Raw genomic sequence first — 22,001 nt, 5'->3', positions numbered from 1 at the left:
GACAACTATTTCATATTAATCGTAAATTAACATTTCGTTTAAATGTAAAGCCTTCACAAAAGGCTGTAAACATAAGTAATCGGGTTATTCTAGCAGGAATGTTTCACTGTCCGGCGCCACGGGGCTAACAGGGCACCATGTACGTGGTGCCTGCCCTAGCAGCTCTGGGATAGAATGAGTCACAGAAAACTACACTTGCTAGCATCCCGAGTGTGCATAGCAGATGTGACATGCCGTGAGGATGCAGTCAATCACGGCAGAAAGAAGTTTGCCCCCTGGCATTCGGCGCTCCAACCCTCTGAAATTGTTCAGTATCGGGACGAGTAGCGTTTGATGCCAGATCCATTGGATTACTTCTGGTATTCACGGCTCTTTGATGCTGTGGTATCTTTGTACCTGGATTGGCTTGCTGACGGACCTTGGTTTTGGGGTTTGATCTTTTGTTCCACAAATTGCTTTTGAACTTGGACACTGTTCAGGACTGGATTTCCCCCATCTACTTTGGGATTTCTGGAATTGGACTTTCTTTTTGGACAGATCTGCTGCTTTATCCTGAACAATTGTCCATCTGGAATGCTCAATTTTATTTATTTATTACCATTTATAAAGCGCGCGCACACAGCCCGGGGGCATCGATGCGCTGTCACAAGATACTGTAGGTAGTGTAAATACAGACTAGGTAGCCGAACCTCTTGTTGCGGGGCTACAGCGAACATGCATCATGGGATGTAATGGTTAAAGTGGATACACACTAGGGGAGCCGCAGCTCCAAGTATAAGGGGCTGCCTTTGCCATATGGAGAGATGGACCAAGCCAATAGTCATCCAGTCATTGATAATGTACATGAGGGAAAACAGAATCGCTAACAGTACACTTTGAATAACAATACTGTAGGTGTACTGTTGGCATAGGTGGTTCTGGAGAGCAGGGCAGAGTGGGTGTGCTTTGAGACTGAGCATGTTATGATAAACAGCAGAAAGCGAAAGACAGTACAACAATGGAGATAAGGTGAAAGCGTAGTATCAGCGTTGATGCAGGAGTCTGCCACAGTGGGGCAGCATGGAGGCAATGATCAGATGCTTATGTTGGCGTGATCCGCTAGCGGGTGAGAGAGAAGGAGGATGTTTGGATAGTTGTAGTTGAAGGGTATATCGTGTCCGGGTGGGTTATGCGCAGGTCGCAACTCAAAGCTGAATGGGAAGTGGTTGATAGCACACAAGGGTGAATACACAGTTAAGGGAGCAGGTGAGATAGTAATTGGGCAGGTGGTAATATATGGGGTAGTTCAGCTTACCTCGGGGGCAGAGCAGGAGCCCCGAGTTGGCGAAGGCAGGCAGGTGTGTGCTGGAGCGCCATGGAGTTGACAGGGAGAAGACGGGGGGCTTGAACCCCGGGCATTTAATACCGGGCCTGGCTTCGCCTAACGGCTCAGCTGTGTCTCAGCATTTGAAGAAAGCAGAGGCCAATCAGGGGGCTCCATACTTTAGGGTGGATCGTCCTTCCTTCCTCCTAGTGCGATGTAGATAGCGCAGACTGGGTCGAAAAGGCGGCGGCCATGTTTGCAAAGGTTGCGGTGTGCCCCTCATCACTTCCCCTTTAGCCTGTACTCGCGCTGCTCGGGTTAGCTCTTGGTGTTTGTTTCTTTTGCGCTGCGCTTTTCATCAGTTCAGTGTTCCCTGTTCTCTTCGCCTGGAATGGATTCTGCACTTATCTGAGTTAATAAAATAGAACCTCGTTTAACAGGGGATGTGGGTGTTTGACCCATGTGAATAGTTCTTGTCTGCTGACCATATTACTTGCTTTGTCAATCTGCTGGCTACTGGAGTCTATCTCCCTGGCTGGTTTATTGACACAAAGGCTAATCAGCTCCTAACACCAATCAATTTTAATCCACATCTATCTTCCCCCCTCATTGATTGGCCCTTGCAAGTTGTTTGATCCCTGTGAAAAGACCAATCCAAGTGTAATCATATAGTTCTAATTTATTTAAAAACAGTCAGTACTTCTAGAACCACAGCACAGCATTGCTAACAAGGATAGCTCAAGTCGGTTGCCAGTCATTTGGTCGACTACAAACTGGTCGACGCCATTTGGTTGAAAACCAAATGGTCGAATTTTTTTTTTTTATTTTCACCCCTTTTTTGGTTTTTTTGGGGAGGTCCCCCCCCCCCCACCCCCTTTTTTTCTTTTTTTTCTTTTTTCGACACGAAAACCCACAAAACACATATAAATAATATAAAAAAAAAAATTCGACCATTTGGTTTTCGACCAAATGGCGTCGACCAAATTGCAGTCGACCAGTTTGTAGTCGACCAAATGACTGGACACCACAGCTATGCAACACTTTCCTTGTACACCGATTGGCGCACAACGTTGCATTGCTTTGTGACCTTTCCCACATAAGCTAAAAATAGATGTTGCCGCTCCGGGTTCTGAGGAAGCCACCAAATGCTATCTTATGAAAGTCTTAATACCCAAGGCAGTTTCTGTATCATAATTACTTTAGTCTAAACGAGAATTTTGCCTGAAAACATTTACTTTATATTTACAGTCTCACACCCCTAAACCCTGGGTGTCAGTGTTATATCTTATTCATCCAGCCAACGAACATAACGAGTGAATAAAAGGTGGTATTGTTCACTTTAAAACTTGTGCATAAGGCTACATAATAACAATTACTCACTTTGTGTATATAAGGCCCACTCCAGTCTACTGGTTAAGACTGGAACAACCAGTCCCACAGCTAAAAGCTTTTTTGGCATCCTAGCATGCATTTCTTTTGGATTCCGATTGCTTAGGTGAGATGTAGAACCAGCCTAATAATGAAGCAACTGTCTCCATGCCATAAAGCTTAGCTACATGGTCCAATTCACAGAACCCTGCAAGAAAGGTGTCTGGTCTAGAGACTATGATGCCGGCAAACAACTGTGCCAAGTCATGAGGGAGCAACAGAGCACTCCTAAACAGAGAACATGATTTGTAATCAGGTTTAGTCTACAGAAAAATAACACGGGGTGAGGGTAGTGAGGACACTGGTTCACCATAAACCGAATGGGCCTTCTTGGCAATGGTGACGATCAATACAAAGTGGTCAACCTAGTGGATTTTAGTGGCTAAGTGGATAGGAAGATAATCCCTAGTCAGAGTAGGGTACGTCGCCCTCTATTCCTCAAGCTAGTCTTGGTAAAATTAAGTATCCCTGACCTGAAGTATTCCTCCTCCTCACAAGGCATAGCTGATAGGGGCAGGGTGAGAAATGTCTACATGACTCAACGGGAAAGCTAAACAACAAAACAGAAGGTTTCTCTAGGAAACACATTTCCTGATTGGAGGCTTAACTTCAGTGACCGATTCTTGGAGGATCTTCTGTCCACAGGCCAATGTTCAATTCCTAAAATGTATCTCAAGTTCCTAAGGCGTTCATACCCAGGAAAATTTCCTTTAGATCACTCATTCTCAGGGACTTGGTAAGTACTTAAGTACTCCAGCGTACTACTTTGTCTTTGTTTGCGGCCAGGTCAGTCTGGAGAATCAGTCTGTCACTCTCCTGTGAGGCTTTCTCACCTAGTTGGGGGAGGAGCACTGCTCTCAGCTCTAGAGCAAGGAGGCAGGATATTATTTGGAACCCTCACCCTACACTTAAGGGAGGGGAGGCTCGTATGGCTCCATCAAGGGGGAGGATTGCCTGCTTTGAAGCAGATACGGGTTACAGATACGGGTAACTCATCAGGTGGCAGCAACTGTAGGACTTCCGTACTGGTCGTTCGCTGGAACTCTTCTCAACAAAACAAAATCAAACCAAAAACAGCACTCTCTGTGAAAGCTGGCATTTATCACACCTCTCTGGCTAGATGTTTCCTACCCATCCTCCCAAAGTTCTCACCAGCCTGACGCAAAGTGTACCCGGGCTCTCAGAGAGGTTGTGAGGCCACATTCAGGAACCACTGTAGCTAGTAGACACAAATAGGTCTGGAAATCCCTCTAACAGCATGAACACAGCCCATTGACCAGTTCTTGGGTGGATGGGCCCCGGGAGAGTCCCAACCACACTTTAGCTCACTGCGCTAGTAGAGTTAACCCTTATGGAGAAAACAGCCCCACGACCCTCAATTCAGTGCTACATAATGCTGTACATTATGTCCGAGATGGCACAATAAAAACACTGACAGTTCAAGGGTATTTATTAGATTTTCCAGGCCGTTCCGGTCGTCCATCGAGTCTACAAAGCACAAATCCTCCCTAACCCAAGTGACCCTACTCCCCAGGCTAGAATATAGAGAATATTGACCCCTTACTGTCTAGGCTCTGACTTATACAAACATTGACAACCGAAAGGCAAACGCCATCCCATTCTAACCTCCCACTGGGACTTTCTAGACCTGCCCTCCATTATCCAGGGGTTATCTAAACAGGGATATTAGATTGTGCCTTTCATACACTCTGTCTGATTCTGTGGTCTTTCGAAAAACACCCGCATTCTTCTCTCCCCTTCACTTTCTGTTCCCTTCTTTCTACTCTCCCTCCTCCAACCACCTTCTCTGTTGCTTGCACATTCATCCTCGGTCCCTCTGATATCGCTGGCACCTTCTAAGTCTTCCCTCCATCCTTTGATGAAATTACGGCCTCCACATCACCATTTGCTGCTCCACACCACTACCCTCCGTGCCCTACCTTCTACTCAAACACCACCCTTTCACTCACACGCACATTTTATTCAATCCCTACACTACTGCTCCTAAACACATTTGCTATTCTTTCACGCACACTCAAAACACAGTTGCACGTGCACTCACTAACCAATGCCTCACCTGTTCACATAATTGACTCCACAATCCACTCCACTGTTCTTTCTCCTGCTAGTCATTTGGTCAGTCACTTCCTCCTCCTACTCATACCTCACCCAAACATTCCTGTTTCCTGGGAGCTTCCTTAACCCCCTTCTAATCCTCAGAATGGCGTTTTGTCCCCATCTAATCGGGCCCTATCTTTCATGCACAGGTGATCTTAGATACAGCAGCCTTTCTATAGTGTATGAAGCCCAACCACTTTCTCTGCATGAGGCATCTGTACTATGTCACAGTTTTGGTAGTTGGTAGTTTGATCTGGCCTGGCACACAATAAGGCAAGTCCTGCTATGGTTGGGTGAGTTTTATTGTATGTCCCTGGTGGTGTAGGGGAGCCTCCCTGGTCTCATCGGGCTGACTTATGCATGCAGTGTGACTGCCGTGTAGGAGCTTCGTTCTCCGTCGCTCACATAGACCTTCAGATGCGGAAGTTGGGTCTCCTCCTTTCCTCCATTTAGCTCTCTACCCATTGGAGCGTTCTGGGTCCTTGTGTGGGGTGTTGCTGCCTCAGTCTCGTGGGTGTTCTTCTCCAGAATCTGTGGTCTCTCTAGGAAGAAGAGAGCATGACCAGCATTTGGGGTCATAGTGATGGGTGATACAATTTGGTGCTTCACATAAACTGACACATGGTGAGGGAATAGGATTTTGGGCCCTCCCAATTGCCACCACACCCCTCTAGGATAGGACTGTCCCTCTTTGGTAGGCCACCCAATCCAAACTGCTGAGAGGGGTTCCTATCCCCTCTTGACAAGGTCTGGGTACTGACCTTGTCATAAGTATCAGTGGCAGAGAAATGCCTAGTGACCCCCAGCTAAATTAGCAAGTGTATTACTGGACACCACTCCCTCGGCCAAACAGAATCCCTGTAGTCCTACAACAGCTATTCCAGCCTCCCCCAAAATGAAATATCAGAACTCCAGTTTGTTCCAAAAAGCAAAATCATTGAAAACATTTCTTAGGACAAAAAGACGAATCTTGTTTCAAAGAAATATTTCCCTGGGAGCAAAACGCTGCAGTGGTAGTGAGGTGATTATTATTATTTGGCTCCTTTTGTATTTCAATGCTTCCAAGCATTGAAGGATTCAGTATGAAAAAGCTGCAGCAAGATGGGAGAAGGGCAAAGTTCATAAATTTGCTACAGAAACCTACTCTAAACTTGAGGGCACATGCCACTGCTACTATAACCGGCAGTTCATAGATTCTGTTTCCAGTAAGGTAGTTTAGTAGGATGATGAGGTTGTGCATGCATCTTTGGATATCATGAAGTTTAAAGAGGTCAAATTTCTGGTACAAAATCTATTTTTAACATACAATTCGGAAAATGCAAACCAGCTGTTGATGCTCAATCATTAGCTGATCCTTCATGTAATTAAGTATACAAAAGGAGTCACAGTCGATGGAACCTTTTATAGCAAGGTATTTAGCATGCCGACAGATTAACTTTTAATTGTCAATACCCTCCAACAGATAGAATTTAGACCTTCAAAATGTTTTCCATCTTATGCATGTCAGAAGGGCTCATGGCAAGAGATGAAGAAAAATCTGACTACATACCGAGGCGTATAAGCAGCTACATTTTCCTCTAGTTTAGCCTGGAGCCCTATTCAATATCAGTCTGCTGAATATAGGGACCCAAATGGATCTAGATTGGGTAAATTGAGTCGTGAAGAGAATGATGCTCACTGTGCTTTTCATAAACTTTAAAAAAAAATAATACTGAAACCACCACTTTTAAGCGGACAGTTCAGACAAGTTAGGAATTGGGAGAAAGTAACATAAGAGCATAATTATATGCGCTTCTAACAGCATGAAAAATGGCTAATCTAGTATAACAATTTTGTTAGATCAGAGCCAAGATGTGAAAAAAATACTGTTAAATAGTGCAACCCAACATGAAATCAACATATATAGTAAAAGCAATAAGAATCATTCGATTTTATCAACCACTAAACTGTACAAGAAAACACCATACCAAGTTACATATGTCAACAAAAAAGTGAAAAAAAACATCCCCATCATACCTGTCCTGTATTTCCCATTCTTGAAAGGTGAGTTAATGGAGGAAGCTGGAATGACTGGAAAAGGCCAAAGAAAGTCCTTATGTAACCTTTTCAATGCAATCACAAAGTCTTCGACACGGGCCGCACGGGTGCGCTCTTTGCACAGCCAGCCAATTAGTTCAAATCCAAGTTGAGCAGCAAAACAGCCAAGGTCTTTCAGTCGTATTTCCTCCAGGAGCCTACGAGCATGTCGCCACAGCATCATATCAATGTACATATTTTCTGCACAATCACTATCTCTGCTCCACCTATAGATCAATACAAAAACAAGAAGGGCATACATAAATACTTCATAGACAATTACCCACCATATACCAAAAGGGCATTGGCATACGCGTCATTTCTAAGAATTAGTGATATGTGGGTACAGTTTTCACATTAAAAATCAATAAGGATATTCTTAATTGTGTGACTGAAAGCTATGTGAAAAATTCCAGTTAAAGAAGGATTACAAGTTCGCCTTCATTGAGGCTCAAGTATTGGTAGACCATTATCTCCTTTTCTAGTAGATCTTTAAATGTCCTGGCTATAGAAACATTCTGAAGACCGTAGGCCCCGCTCCACAGAACACCCTCCAGCTCTATTCATGTCAGTGTGCCAAAATGACACAGATGGGTGTTATGGGGCAGGATAGAGTAAAATGTATTCATTGGTAAGTCCAGAGTTATTGGAGAACAATAAACCATCAGAACTACCAAAGAGGGCATGAAGGAAAGGCAGGCAACTAACCTGATAACCTATGGTAGTGTTTAGAAGACCTTAGCTAACAGGCATCAGACCTAAATTTAGCAACAGTAGGGTAAGCCACAGTGTTGTATTGTAGGTTATTTATAAAGCATGACATTCGACTAAAGGAATCTTGGCGCTCCTTGCAAGACAGAGAGCTAGGAACATTTAGAAAAGATAGGTTTTCATGGGCTTACGAAAGGCAAGATGGGCACCTATGGCTCTAAGAGAAGAACGGAGAGAGTTCCAAAGCCCAGATGCGACTACACAGAATGAATGGCCACCAATTTGACTGTATTTGACCAAAGAGGAAGGGAGAAGTCCGGCAGAGCGCAGGGCTCGCCCCGGGACATAAGGTTGGAATTTAGCAACAAGATATTCAGCTCCTTGGCCATAGAAGGCCCGATGTACCAAACACAGTTTTGAAACAAATGCATTTGGCCACAGGGAGCCAGTGAAGCTTTCGAGGAGAGGGAGAGACGCGAGAACGACGAAGAGTAGAGGTAGCCAATGGGGCAGCAGAATTCTGAAGAACTTGAAGATGCTGTAGAATATAGGCAGGTTGAGCAAGAAATTGAGAATTACAGTAATCCATACAAGAGATGACAAGAGCAGAAACTAAGGGGACACATAGCAGCCCTAATGAGGGCGTCCAAGGATAAATGGAGCTGTAAGGCAGTTGCTGCCCACTTGGCAGTACCCGCGTGTGTAAGGATGCTTGCCAGGAGAATTATAGGCAAGGGTGATGAAGCACCCCACAATCAAGCGACCTTCAATAGCACATCTATATATAGGGGCACACAGAACTAGCAACTGAGGCCCAGGACGTTTGCCAGGAACCATGTAAAATAACAGCTTGTCAGAAGTCCGAATATCCCTGTGCAATCACAGAGCTCTGGGGCCCTTCAGGTTACACAAATCAGCTAGAAGCTGAATCGGTCTCCAAGTAGGGTTTTAGGTTTTTATGAATTGGCAATTCTTCCAGGTGAGTCTAGGAATACACAAGCAAGCTTTTCGGGGATCTCCGTGTTAATTGTCCGCTCGATTCACGAGTAATATACTTACGCGGCCATTACGGCAGGGATTGTTATTTGGATGCGATGTCCGATTGAGTCTCACATCGCCTCCTTCATTTTTGAGGGATTACCCCTTCACGCTTTTTCAACAAAGTCACTCTGCATACGCCTTGAGAACGACCAGCGTGTGGAAACACGTGTCGGCTGTTTCTGCTACTATTAAACATCAACTATATTATTTGTGTGTCTTATTGTTGCAATATCTAGCGCATCTCCGCCTCACCCCATCTTCAACCAATTTCCAGTTCCAGCCAGGGTGGTCTGGCTGTGTAGGTGGTAATGCTGCTGATATTTTACAAATTCTTTTGTTAGAACTTTTATTTCAATCAGTGATTACTAGCGCACAGACCGTATTTGCGAACCCACAGCCTTTCTTCAGTGATAGCACCGAGCACAACATTCATCTAGGGACCAAGTTTAAGATGACCAGTGATTGCAGATGATTCCAACATCTCAAGGTCATTAACAGAAAGAGCAATGTACAGATCATAAACTTGGTGAGGCTTTCTAATGGGGGATACTATTAATCCCTTGTAAAGGCCTCTGAACAGAATTTTGCAATAACAAAGATTACTCAACACAAATAATGTCACTCACCCCACCACCCCTCAACCTAGTATAAAAAACACTATCAAATTCAGTTGACCCCAAAGTGTAGGCAGATCCTATACACTTCTTATCTGGAAAAATGTAGTGCTCAGGTCAGCTGAACCTATATGTTGTGCCTCCCCAGTCCTTTCATATGATGGGGATCCTCTTGTATCATGTATAGTGCAGTTCCTATCATTTACCAACTGTTTGGACAATGCCAAATGATGCATGACAAAAAATTAAAAAAAATAAAAACAGTAAAAAACGTCACTCACAGTGGGATTTGGTGAAATCACTGAGCTTCCTGATTCGTGCCCTATTTAAGAAAGTCCTGAGACCTCTGGCGCAGAAGTCACTTGCAGCATTAAGTTTTGGGTACGGACAGTTCGCACTTCCAAGCTCCATTGGACCAGTTCTGGACAGCTGGACACTCAGGACACAGACTACTGGACCGGCACTCTGTCGACCTCAGGATTCCTATGACGTGATACAGGCTGCAAACAGCAATTGCCACTGGAAGAAATTGCAGAAGGCGAACCTTGTGCCACAAACAAAGAAACTGGTCCAGCAAGGCGTCTCTTCATGGCAGAGAGATGCACTGCAGGAAAATGCTTCTCGTTCCATAAGTGGAGTCCCAAGGTTTAACTTGGAATGGTGACAGCTGCAGAAAGGTAGCCTAGGATGACGTCTGGCTAGCCCACAGAAGGATTACAAGACTCTTCTGAGCGCTTCCAACGGCTGGACCATCAAACAGAAGTCCAGACTTGTTGCCACTGGTCCCGGTGTTGAAGCACTGATGAAGGTCTTCAGAGGTCTACAGAAAGACAGGGCTTTGCCAGGCAAGTGAAGTAAGTGCTGCTAGCAAGCTTCCAACTACAAGGTCTTGGTCAGGCTGCTCTCCTTCACAGGTGTCTTGGCACCAAAGATGATTTGAAAAATGGCTGCAAGAGTCCCTGCTAACCCCTTTATTTAGAATATAGGCTGTGGTAGGCCCCAGCCCAACAAAGGTAAGGATCTGCAGGGGTCAAGTCCTCAAAATTAAAGTGGGGGGACTCCTCAACAAACGCAATTGGATGTGACGTCACCAGAAATTAGCATATCAAGGTGAAATATAGACATTTCATTAAATTGGCTTTGCATAACCCCCAAATTGCACGGGATAAATGACAATTGCCTTTCATAAAATCAACACACACAAAACCAAGAGAGGATATTTTCCTCTAATAGTGTTTTTGAAAACATTAAAAGGTGTGCATGTTTTAAACTCCAAGAACCAATACAAATGTTTTCCTTGGGACTTGCAGTACTGAAATGCAACATTTAACCTTTAGTTGGTTGTTAATTTTCATCAGGTTACATAGTGCAGTGGTGAAGTCTCCACCCTACAAACCTTATGACTGCGGTTTGATCCCCGAGGTCATCTTTAATTCATAAATTCAAAGAGGTTATTCAATGTTTCTCATTTTAGGTGGGGGGGACTGAGTCCACCCTCTGTATAAAGTGGGTGGACTCCGCCCCCCGCGTGTACCCTCGACTTGAGCCCAGATCTGCACCATGCAAACTTGGCAGGGGCTGTGCAATCATGGACAGCCTCTGTACGCTATCTTGCCAGCAACAGATGCAAACTAGCACACATGTGGACTGGGTCCAGACATACCTATCCCCCACATCTGGCCACACCCACACATACCCATATTTTGCTGGTGAACGCTGGAGTTTTCCCTGGGAAAGGGCTTACCATATACGGAAAATGCACCAATCCACGTCAGGAAGTAGTTCAAACTACAAGATGGTCAAAAATCTGGCATAAATCCTGTGGAAGAACAAGTTACTTTCTTACCTGGTAACGTTCTTTCGATGGGATGGTCCGACGACGTATTCCATATCTATGACATGTAATCACCACAGCTGTGCTGCTTCGGAAACTTTTTTCGGCGTCTGCGTCCTGCGTCGATGCCGTCGATGCGCCGTCGTCGAGGACCCCCTCCGACGTCATCCGATGTGATAAGTAGGACGCACGACGGCCGTAGCCTCAGTTGTAGTTTTTTCCCCAGGACGTGTGACATTAGTCAACTGCCAGTCAGACACAAAGCCTTGCGGAACGTAAGCTGCAATCGCAAAAGAAATTCTGCAGCGGGGAAGGCAGGGCGGGAGCGATATGGAATAAGTCGTCGGACCATCCCATCGAAAGAAAGTTACCAGGTAAGAAAGTAACTTGTTCTTCGAGGGGATTGGGTCCTCGACGTATTCCATATCTATGACAGACTCCCAAAGCAGTACCAGAGCAAGGAGAAGGGAAAGAATTTAGAATCAAAACTTAGAATAGCCAATCAAATAGCAGAGCAAAGGACCGCCTTGCCAAAGGCCAGATCCTGTCCTCGGATGGAATCAAGGGAATAATGACGTACAAATGTATGTACTGAAGCCCAGGTGGCTGCATCACAGATGTTGCGAATAGGAACATCCCTCTGCAGGGCAGTAGATGCAGCCATACCCCTGGTAGAATGGGCCCGCAAGCCAGCCGGTGGGTCTTTACCCGCCAAGCGGTAACACTCCGAGTTGGCTAAAATAATCCAGCGAGACAGTCTGTTTCGTCACAGCTTGCCCCAAACGCTTTCCAGCGTAACCAATAAAAAGTTGATCGTCCACTCTGACCCGGGACATGCGTGAAACAAAAGCTTAAAGCTCTCCTAGGATCAAGCCTATGGAGCCTCTCCTCTTCCTTACCAGGATGCGGAGGAGGATAGAATGCCGGAAGAACAACCTTCTGGGCCAAATGAAATTCCGTCACTACCTTCAGAAGAAAAGAAGGACAAACTCTAAGGACAACCCTGTCCTTGTGAAATACAGTGAAGGGTGGCTTAACTGAAAGTGCCTGTAACTCACTCACTCTGCGAGCGGAAGTAACCGCAACTAAAAACACAGTTTTCAGAGTTAACAGTCTCAAAGAGCAAGAATGTAAAGGCTCAAACGGAGCACCCATAAGAAACTTAAGAACAAGGTTTAAATCCCAACCGGGCACCAGGAAAGGTGACAGAGGGAACACATTAGTGAGCCCTTTCAGAAACTGTGAAATTAAAGGGATTTTAAAGTAAGAACACTCTTCAGACGAGCGCTTAAAGATGGACAGCGCCGCCAGGTAACCTTTAATGGTACCCACTTGCAAGCCCCTGTGGGCCAAAGAAAGTAAAAAGGACAGAACCATGGGGATGTCACATGCAAAAGGATCCACATTCTGAACTCTGCACCAGTCGCAGAATTTACGCCAACGGCAATGGTACACAGACTTTGTTGCTGGCCTTCGGGCCGAAAGCAACACCTCCATCACGTCTTCAGGGAGGTCCCAATCCTTATCCCTCAACCTTTCAGAAGCCAAGCGTGAAGGTTGAGGGATCTGACCTCTGGATGTGGAACCTGACCCCCCCCTCCCGGGAGAGCAGATCGTCTCGGTAGGGAAGACGACGTGGAGGGCAGATGGACAAGTCGAGAAGGCCCGGGTACCACGTCCTCCGAGCCCACGCCGGAGCAATGAGGATCATCCGGGAACCGAACTTCCGTAACCTCCGCAGCACTTGCGGGATGACGGGGACTGGAGGAAACGCGTACAGCAGCGGGAATTACCACTCCACCACAAAGGCATCTCCTAAAGGTCCTTTTGGAGGAAATTCCCGCAAGCAAAACCTTTCGCACTTCCGGTTGACACTAGAGGCGAAGAGATCCACTTGAGGGGTCCCCCAAAGGGCGAAGATCTCCAGGAGAATCTCCTGAGCCAACTCCCACTCGTGAGAGCTCGCACTCTGCCTGCTCAGAGCGCCCGCCGTCACGTTTTCGTCTCCGGCCAGATGAACTGCCGAGATCGAAACTTCCTGCTGGATGGCCCAGAACTCGAGCTGCATCGCCTCCCTGCACAGAGGAAGTGACCCTGCCCCCCCCTTTTTGTTGAGGTAATGCATGGTCACTGTGATGTCCATCAGGATCAGGACACTCTTTCCTCGCACAGTCGGCAGAAAAGCCTTCAGGGCTAGCCTGACGGCCCTCAGCTCCAACAGATTGATATGGAGTCTGGACTCCGACGGAGACCAACGACCGCTGACTGTCAGCCCGTTGGCATGAGCTCCCCATCCCGTGAAGGATGCATCCGTCACGATCGTCACCTCCGGCCAGGGAAGCCAAAATGGAGCCCCCTTCATCAAGTTGCCTTTGACGGCCCACCACAGAAGGTCCCGGGCGACCGAGGGCGGCACCTGAACCGGGTCCGACATCCTGCCAGTGGACTGCGACCATTGGGTCTTGAGTGCCCACTGCAAAGATCTCATCCGCAGGCGAGCCTCTGGCACCAGAAGAATGCAGGATGCCATGAGGCTGAGCAACCTCAAGAACTCGAACGCTGGGAGCGTCTGGGCATGCTGAAACTTGTGCACCATCTGCTGAATGTGAAGAGCCCTCACCTGGGGAGGAAAACACTGCCCCAGGGAAGTGTTGAGCACTGCTCCGATGTACTGGAGCCGCTGTGTTGGCGTCAAATGGGACTTCTTTAAATTGAGGGAGACGCCCAGCCTGTGAAGGGAGTGGCAGGTGACTGACAGATGATCCAGGAATTGCTCGGGAGAGCTCCCCCTGATCAACCAATCGTCCAGGTAGGGGTAGACGTGAATCCCCCCCTTGCCTGAGATGCGCTGCCACCACCACCATGAGCTTGGTGAAAACCCTAGGTGTGGAGGTCAATCCGAACGGCAGGACCCGAAACTGAAAGTGCGAGTCGCCAACCGCGAACCTCAGGTACTTCTTGTGCTTGGGATGGATCGGCACATGGAAGTAAGCATCCTTGAGGTCGAGTGACACCAACCAGTCCTGAAGCTGAAGGGCCTGAAGGACTTGAGAGAGAGTAACCATCTTGAACTTGTCCTTCCTGAGGAGTTTGTTTAAACCGTGCAAGTCCATGATGGGTCTCAATCCCCCGTCTTTCTTCGAAATAAAAAAATAAGGGGAATACCATCCCTTGTTCCTCTCCGCTACAGGCACCAGTTCTATGGCGCCTTTCTCCAGCAGGGCTTGAATTTCCTGCGCAAGGAGCGGATCCGGACTCTGCAAAGAGAGGTTCCCCGGTGGATTGTCGCGAGGCCTGTGCCGAAAGGGAAGACAGAAGCCGTGGGTTATGATCTCCAGAACCCACACATCTGAAGTAATGGCTTGCCAATCTACAAGATGCTGCGCCAGCCTTCCCCCAACCGGCGAACCAAGGGGCATGGCCTCATGACTGAGTGGTAGCGGCTGCGGCGTTACCTGAGGGCAAAGAGGCAACTGCCCGAGCGGCCTTGGCACCACAGGTACCCTGTCGCCCACCTCTGGTACCCCTGCGTTGGCCTCTTTGACTGCCAGCTCCTCTCGCTTTACTGAAGGACGAGTAATAGCGAAAGGAACCACCCCTCCACTGCTGTCCCCTAGGACAAAAAGGCAGAGGTTGGCGAACTGCAGCGCCCAACGACTTCACTGCAGCTTTTGAGGTCTGCAACCTCTCAAGGCTCTCGTCAGCCTTGCTGCCAAAAAGGTGTTCACCGTCAAAGGGCATGTTGAGGAGCCGGGACTGCACATCAGGAGCAAACCCCGACTTCCGCAACCACGCAAACCTGCGTATCACGGTGCTCGCCGCCATGGACCTACTGACGCATTCAGCTAAATCCAAACCCGACTGAACGGACTCACACATGGCATCCTTACCATCCTGGACCATAGCAAGGAAACCATCCCGTTCGTCCCCTTCGGGAATATGTTCAGCCGCTAACGCAACATAGTTCCACAGAGTGTGTGTGAAACGAGACAAGGCACAAATGGAGTTGGCCGCCTGAAGTGCCATACCACCAGAAGAAAACACTTTCTTCGCCCAGCCATCAAAACGTTTGTCGTCCCCATCAGGAGGGATGGTAGGGCACGACGCCTGCTTTGCCGGGGCCGTGGCCGCCTGCACCACCAAACTCTCCGGAGTAGGGTGCCAGGTCAAGTAGCAGGGGTCGCTACTGGCTGGACGGTATTTTCGCGACAAGGATCTGCCCGCCGCCGGGAGACTCTCCGGAGCAGTCCAAGCCGCTGCCACCCTTCTCTGTAAAGCCATATGGAACGGCAGTACCGGGTCAGTTGGGGGACCAACATCAAGGATGTCCGTTAGATCATCCTGCACAAACTCCCCTGGGGGAGCAGAAGTACTCAGAAAGCCTAGCCATAAGGCGCCGGTACGGAATTGGCATGAGAGCCAGGCTCAGGCCTACAAAACTCCACCTCCGGAGGTGTGTCCAGTCCACTGGCATCATGCAGTGACTGCCTCAAATCGTCAAACTGACTATGGCCCGAGACAATTTCATCGGGAACCTGACTAGGAACCAGGCCATCAGAATCCTCATCCGCCTCTGAAATGTATTCCAGGTGGTGGAAAGAAGGCACCCGAGAGTGCTTGCTCTTAACCAGAGCCTTCCTAGCGGGTTCCCCCGTGCCACGGGGTACCTCCGACACGAAAGGCGTCGATGGCGTTGTGCGAATCGGCGCCGGCGTCGAGAGAACAGGCATCGGCGCCGAGAGAACAGGCATCGGCGTCGAGGAAATCGGCGTCGACGTCAGATGCAGCGCCGCCAGCATCGGCGGCGTCGACACAGCCCTCGAAGCCGGAGCCCCGAGCGTGTCCTTCGACGACCTCACAGGTGAACGTGTCAAGGACCGGGACCTGGAACGGGTACGTCGAGAACGAGTCTCCTTGTCCGAACGGGACCTCTCCCGTGACTCGTGCCGACCACTCTTGCGAGCGGTGTCTCTCGACCTCTCACGACCGACCCCACTAGGGGGCGCGGACGGCTTAGTACCCTGCGACTCAAGAATCGCCAGCATTTTCTTCCCAAAGGAAGCCCATTCCTCCGGCGTCGCACGGCTGGTAGGGTAAGCGACGTGCCGGGCAGAGTCCTCTGAAGAGGACCTGGAAGACGACCGGTGTCGGCGCTTCCGAGAATGCCTCGAAGAGGCTGAGGAGTGGCGAGACCGACTCCTAGAAGGAGACCCACGAGACTTCCGACGATGACGCGGAGAGTCACCCCTCGAATCATCCGTCGAAAGCCCCGCAGACTTCGACTTCCGGGGCTTGGACACCTGACCTACCGACAACTTCTTACGTTCGCGTAAGGCTTTGGACGTGAGCGACTGACAGTCGATACAGTCATCCGTGTCGTGGGCCTCCCCGAGGCACCAGAGGCAGGCGTCGTGCGAATCCGTCACCGACATCTTAGACGCACACTCCCCGCATTTCTTGAAACCTGGACGCGGGGGTCGAAGACGAAGTAGAAGACATCTTCACACGAAGGATTTTCACAAAAAACGAACAGGTTTGAAGAACCGAGAAGAACAGAACTCCAAAGAGTCGAGGCGTTAACCGAGATTCACGAAGCAACAGGTTCGCGGAAAAAACGGAACTGAGGCTATGGGCGTCGTGCGTCCTACTTATCACATCGGATGACATCGGAGGAGGTCCTCGACGACAGCGCATCGGCGTCATCGACGCAGACGCCGAAAAAAGTTTCCGAAGCAGCACAGCTGTGGTGATTACATGTCATAGATATGGAATACGTCGGAGGACCCAATCCCCTCGAATGACCATTTTGGAGTATTTGGTACTCCAATTGACATTAACCGGTAAACAAGACTATAAAAAAGATAACGCTATAAAAAGCATCCACTTTGACTAGCCCATCCGGGGCACTTCATTAAAATCAAAAATCTGGTGTCTCTACCATGTTGTGCAGGTCAAAATGAATTGAGAATGTTCCAATGGAGAACAAAGCGCTCCTGCACTGAGCCATGGGGACTGATCAGTGCCCCCAAAACAGCAAGCTAAGTGGAGCAAAAAGACTTTGCATACCTCCAAATGCCAGAAAAGGTTAAAAACAATAACAAAATGTAATGTGTCCCATTGATGTCTATTGCGGGAAAGCAGACAACACACATCTACAATGTCAAGCGAATGCTTGAAAGATCCAAAATAACCCCTCTCTCAATTAAGCTTTTTAATTCTGAACTCAATTTTAAGCCTTACCTTTTCCCAGAGGGTCCAGAAGGCATACTCAGCGTTTTCTGCAAATTAAATTTGCTGGATGTAAGGCTTTCTGCAGACTGAGATAAACTAATGCTTCGATTCCTGAAGAACTCAAAGCCACCTGTGGAGCATGGTTCCTGTAAAAAAGGCAAAAGGTTACAGTTTTAGGTGCACCAAAAGCTACCATGGGCTGCAAACTAAGCACTTGCTTAGGATTTCTAACCAACCTGAGTTGTGGGGGTTGGAGGAGGAGTCTCTGATTCTCCAGAACCAATAGCTTTGAGAAACCGGATCATGTGTCTGCAGAGATCCCACTTTCCTTGCTCGAGGGCAGTGTTGAAGAGAAGGGTGGCATGCTGCCTACTTACCGCTGGAACCTCCATGTTCTAAAAATTAAAATGCAGAAAGTAAAATATTTTTTGATTTCGAGGTTAGCTGCAGTAACATAACATTTAAAATATTAAAAGTAATCCTGAAATACTCTTTACGGTCTAGGTACAAGCATCTGCTCATATTCCACCTTGATGAGCCAAGTTCCCAGGACCTAGGTTATCTCCTTTGATGGGTTTGTGTTGCAATTGCTTAATTCTAACTTTGCAAATAATGCAGCACTGCGATTGGTAAATGACAAGAGTTGTGTGGTCACATCTTATAATCATGTTAGAAATCGAATTGTATCAATTGACCACACCTCAAATAGATTCTAGTTCTATTATTTTTCTATGTATGCTCTGGCGTGTGTTTCTCATCTTGAAACCAATAAATCATATGGAACACACAGAAAAGGGTTTTAATAGCTTTACTTGCAAGTGACTACTTAACATCTGTGGATAGTGGCACCAGAGCAAACAATTGTGTTACGTAATATCTCCTCGTACATTGGCAAGAGTTAATTATCTGACTTACCACTGCATTGCCTTGGTATGATGGAATCATTAAGACAAGGAGATGAGTGAAAAGTTAAAGATATACCATATTCCACTTTTCCTCCACATTTGGTGGACGTTTTCCCTGCAGCGACAGGAATGAGCATGCAGTGAAAAATAAACACTGCATGTTGACACTACCCCATAATGCGCCTATATGCACGCTCAGCTATGACCTCAGATGGAGGACACCTAATCTGAATTGTAGATTCAGCCAAAGATGTTCTGTAGAACAGCCCGACCAAACCCTTTGTCCTTTCTAAATCAAAAGATACAAGGAATGTGTTGAATCAGTGTATTCTTGCACTTCAACCTAGTATCATCAAATTTATAACACAGAAAACTGAAAATTGTCCACTATGAAGCACCAGTGGTGTCACCATGAACAAACAAAATGTATAAGGATAGACAATTTCTGTTTCCTGTTCAACAAGGTCACACTTGGCAAAGAAAAGAAATATATATTTATTGTAACCCAAACTAAACATACAATTCTCAAAACTAAAGATTCTTCATTATTTGGGATGATACTGTAAACGTATTTGAGCACTAGACAACAATTTAGAATGACATACGTTTGGTATACAGTACGTTCACCACATTAATAAACAAAATATTATTTATTGATCATAAAATATACATAAGTACTGTGGGCAGGGGAGCCAGCCAATCAGGTGGCTAGGAAAGAGGCTGACCCTACCAGTGAAATCCTGCGTTCTAGGGTGCCTGATGGGCGGCTTGGCCGGCCGCAATCCCTCCCATGTTTTCTTTTTAAAATCCTGCCCCACCCCCCCAATCCCACTTACCTTTTCGCTGCAGCGGAAAGTCCCACCGATGCAGCTGCTGTTCCCGTGCCCCCTCTGGCCACCATAGAAATGGAAGAGGCTTCATACGGAGGCCTTCCTTCGTATTTCATGGCGGCTATGTTGGTAGAGTATTTTCTCTCCGTGAACGGGATGGCACAAGGGGCCCCCGTGCATGGAAAGAAAATACTTTCATTTTAAAAATAACCAAAAATCATTAGCACCCGCGTAGCATGCTACACGGGTGCTAATGCCCATTGGTGGCTAGGCTCACCCTGTGGTTAACAGCCTGCCAACATTGTTAAGGGATCCTCGCTTTGCTTGGGCCCTTAACTTGGGAGGCGGGCAGTTGCCCACAGGGTGGGCACACCACTGAGGGACATATCGCCTCATTAAGGAGACTTAAATACAAGCTAAACATACTGCGAGACAGAGGTTAACTACTCTACCAGTTGACGCCAAAAATGTACAACAGGTAACATACCTATTGGTGAATTCAGCAGGGCGCATAGGAACTGTAGCTAACAATTAGACACTGAATTTAAAATATTTAAAAAGAGAATTTGACAAGGATATGAAACAGCATTACAAATGCAGCCCAAAAAGTTAATAAAACAAGAAAATAGTTTTTCCAAAAAACACAATATAAAACTATTATTCCAGGTACAGTTAAATTCATTACTTAGTATGCCAGTGAGAATAATATACTGTTTGAAATTTTAAGGAAACATTGACAAAACTCAAGGACTTTATACATGCTAGTCCCTCAATCATACCATAATGCACCAAAATGGCATAATGAACCAGCCCCAGACGATCGCGGAAGGAACCGTGTACTTGTCATGTCACATATGGACAGCCAGGCTTAGCAGTTGTGAAGCACAGCGAGAGTCTTCACTACTTAAACTATAGAAGACACTATTGAAGCCCAGTGGGTGTCTCCAACGCTTGCACCAAAGAAGACACTTCTTACTGCCCGAGGCACATATTTGTTCCCTTCCTGGCATACCGTTTGCCATCCAGATATCTACACCCATGATGGATATTACTGCTCATCCATGCACTGGATAAGCTACTGATAGAGACCCCGGGACTACCCCATCACATGTCCTGATGAAGGCCTGCCCACAAAGCTGCACTTTACAGCTCTTTTCTAGGCCGAAACACCATTGGGTCGACGATTATACAATCTGAACAATGCACAGCTTAAGCATTGCTGTTTGTTTTTTCTCCAAATGTCCATGAAACCATGTTTATGTTCATTCTGTAACTGCACAATTGAACCGACTGACTAATCTTTGGCAGTTTCTGTTTATGTTGATTACATTTAAATCCAGCTCTGATTGACTGAATCATTCGCACTTGTATTGTATTTTAAACACTCCTGGGATCTCTATCCCTATTATATTTTTTTGTCAAATGTTATTAAATACATTCAGTCCAGAAATTCATTTACTTGTGACTTTGATATGTGTTGATATGTAGGATTGGTGTGACCTTCTCACCCTGAAATGTTGGTTTTGTTTACTCACGTACGCCCACCTGGGTTTTTCAGGGCTTTGCCAGGTGCCCTTGCGTTGAATCAAGTTATATAAGGGTACAGGAACATCCTCTTACATGGTTGGGACTATGTAAATAAACTGGTTTCATGGGTCCATTGGACAATGTGCAAATATGTCCTGAAAACCTTCAATGGACAAAGGATCAATATCAGATATTTTCTCAATTGCAGAAGCGGATAGGTTTATATTAGGTGTATGCTACAAAATATACATTGGGAGCACGACCAGAGAATTGCAAATTAAAAAACATTTCAGAATGATCAGCAATAAAGATCCCAAACTGCCACTTGAGGAAAGCTGGAAGGACAACTACAAACAGGATTATACATTTTTTTCTTTTTGTGTACAATTGACTGCATTCAGAAGTCCCCAAGAGGCAGCAATGACAAACTGAACCTAAGGAAATTGTTCGTAGTTTGCAGATATATTTGGCTGCCAACCTGAGGGTTTTACCACCTCTTAATAAAACATTAGCTCTTAAATGGTCAATAACACTGCAGGTTTGAAACTGCTGGGAGCCATTTAGCGCCTGGATGGTGTCTATAAGACAATTTTAAAGGGGCACCCAGTTAATGCCTTGCTCTCTCCAGGTAGGTACAGTTATAACAAAACACAAATGAGCAAGGTCATGGAGGTCTCAATGCTGACAATAGAGTTACTGAACCCTGAACAGGTCTCAACAGAATTGGTGGACACAGAATTCCGGAGTAGTCTGTTTACTGCAGTTCAGATTTAATTCATGTGCAGTAAGTGTTACGATACACTTCAATTTATAGAGCATAGGATATTCAATGTTAAACATACAAGGTCTAGTGCCTACGTTACATTGATCAAATGACAAATATTTGATGTATTAGATTCTTTTGCTTGTACATTCTCTAGGGTTTCCTTGGGAAGGAAACTAGAGAACTTAGTAAAGTACTAGTCAGATGATTAGCACAATGGCGTGGGAACAATCTAGAGTTGAAACAACAAACAAGTCAACACAACAGTGTTTCGGCCATTTTCAAGATTAGCTTGGTGAGCTATTGTAGTGTAGGCCTTCATCAGGACAGGAAATTCTTATGGAAGAGACATCCTATGTGGTCTGTTGAGGTAAACAGACAGAGAATGTGTCAGGAGTAAGTTAATTCTAAAGTAGTCTAGCAATACAGAGAGTAACTTAATACAAACAAACGGATTCCGGTGCTTACCGGATCCAGGGAGCACAATGGCTCAGAACATCTTAGTGTCTGTGTACACTGAGGAAGGTAGTAGAATTCATCTTCAAAGGCGCCATTGAGCCCGTCGAGAGAGATCATTGCATGCTCAGAGGGGCTTATGGTTAGCCATATTGTATTACTCA

At 46.5% G+C, this 22,001-nt stretch overlaps 1 protein-coding gene across 1 annotated transcript in view; it reads right to left on the bottom strand.

Annotated features, from left to right (window-relative positions):
- The window catches only part of RIC1 (RIC1 homolog, RAB6A GEF complex partner 1), a 1,165,874-nt gene that overhangs the window by 78,013 nt on the left and 1,065,860 nt on the right, over positions 1-22,001 (bottom strand). Inside the window, exons 20-22 of the mRNA XM_069626020.1 lie at positions 17,593-17,751; positions 17,366-17,502; positions 6,866-7,152 (exon numbers count right to left, since the gene is read on the bottom strand). Coding sequence (XP_069482121.1) covers positions 6,866-7,152; positions 17,366-17,502; positions 17,593-17,751 — 583 coding nt within the window. The remainder of the gene's footprint in view (positions 1-6,865; positions 7,153-17,365; positions 17,503-17,592; positions 17,752-22,001) is intronic.

The sequence above is a fragment of the Ambystoma mexicanum genome, chromosome 6p (genome assembly GCF_040938575.1).
Source record: "Ambystoma mexicanum isolate Mex_15411 chromosome 6p, UKY_AmexF1_1, whole genome shotgun sequence".
In the NCBI taxonomy this organism is placed as follows: domain Eukaryota; kingdom Metazoa; phylum Chordata; class Amphibia; order Caudata; family Ambystomatidae; genus Ambystoma; species Ambystoma mexicanum.
Note: the sequence above shows the minus strand (reverse complement) of the source record. Positions and strands in the feature narration are given on the sequence as shown.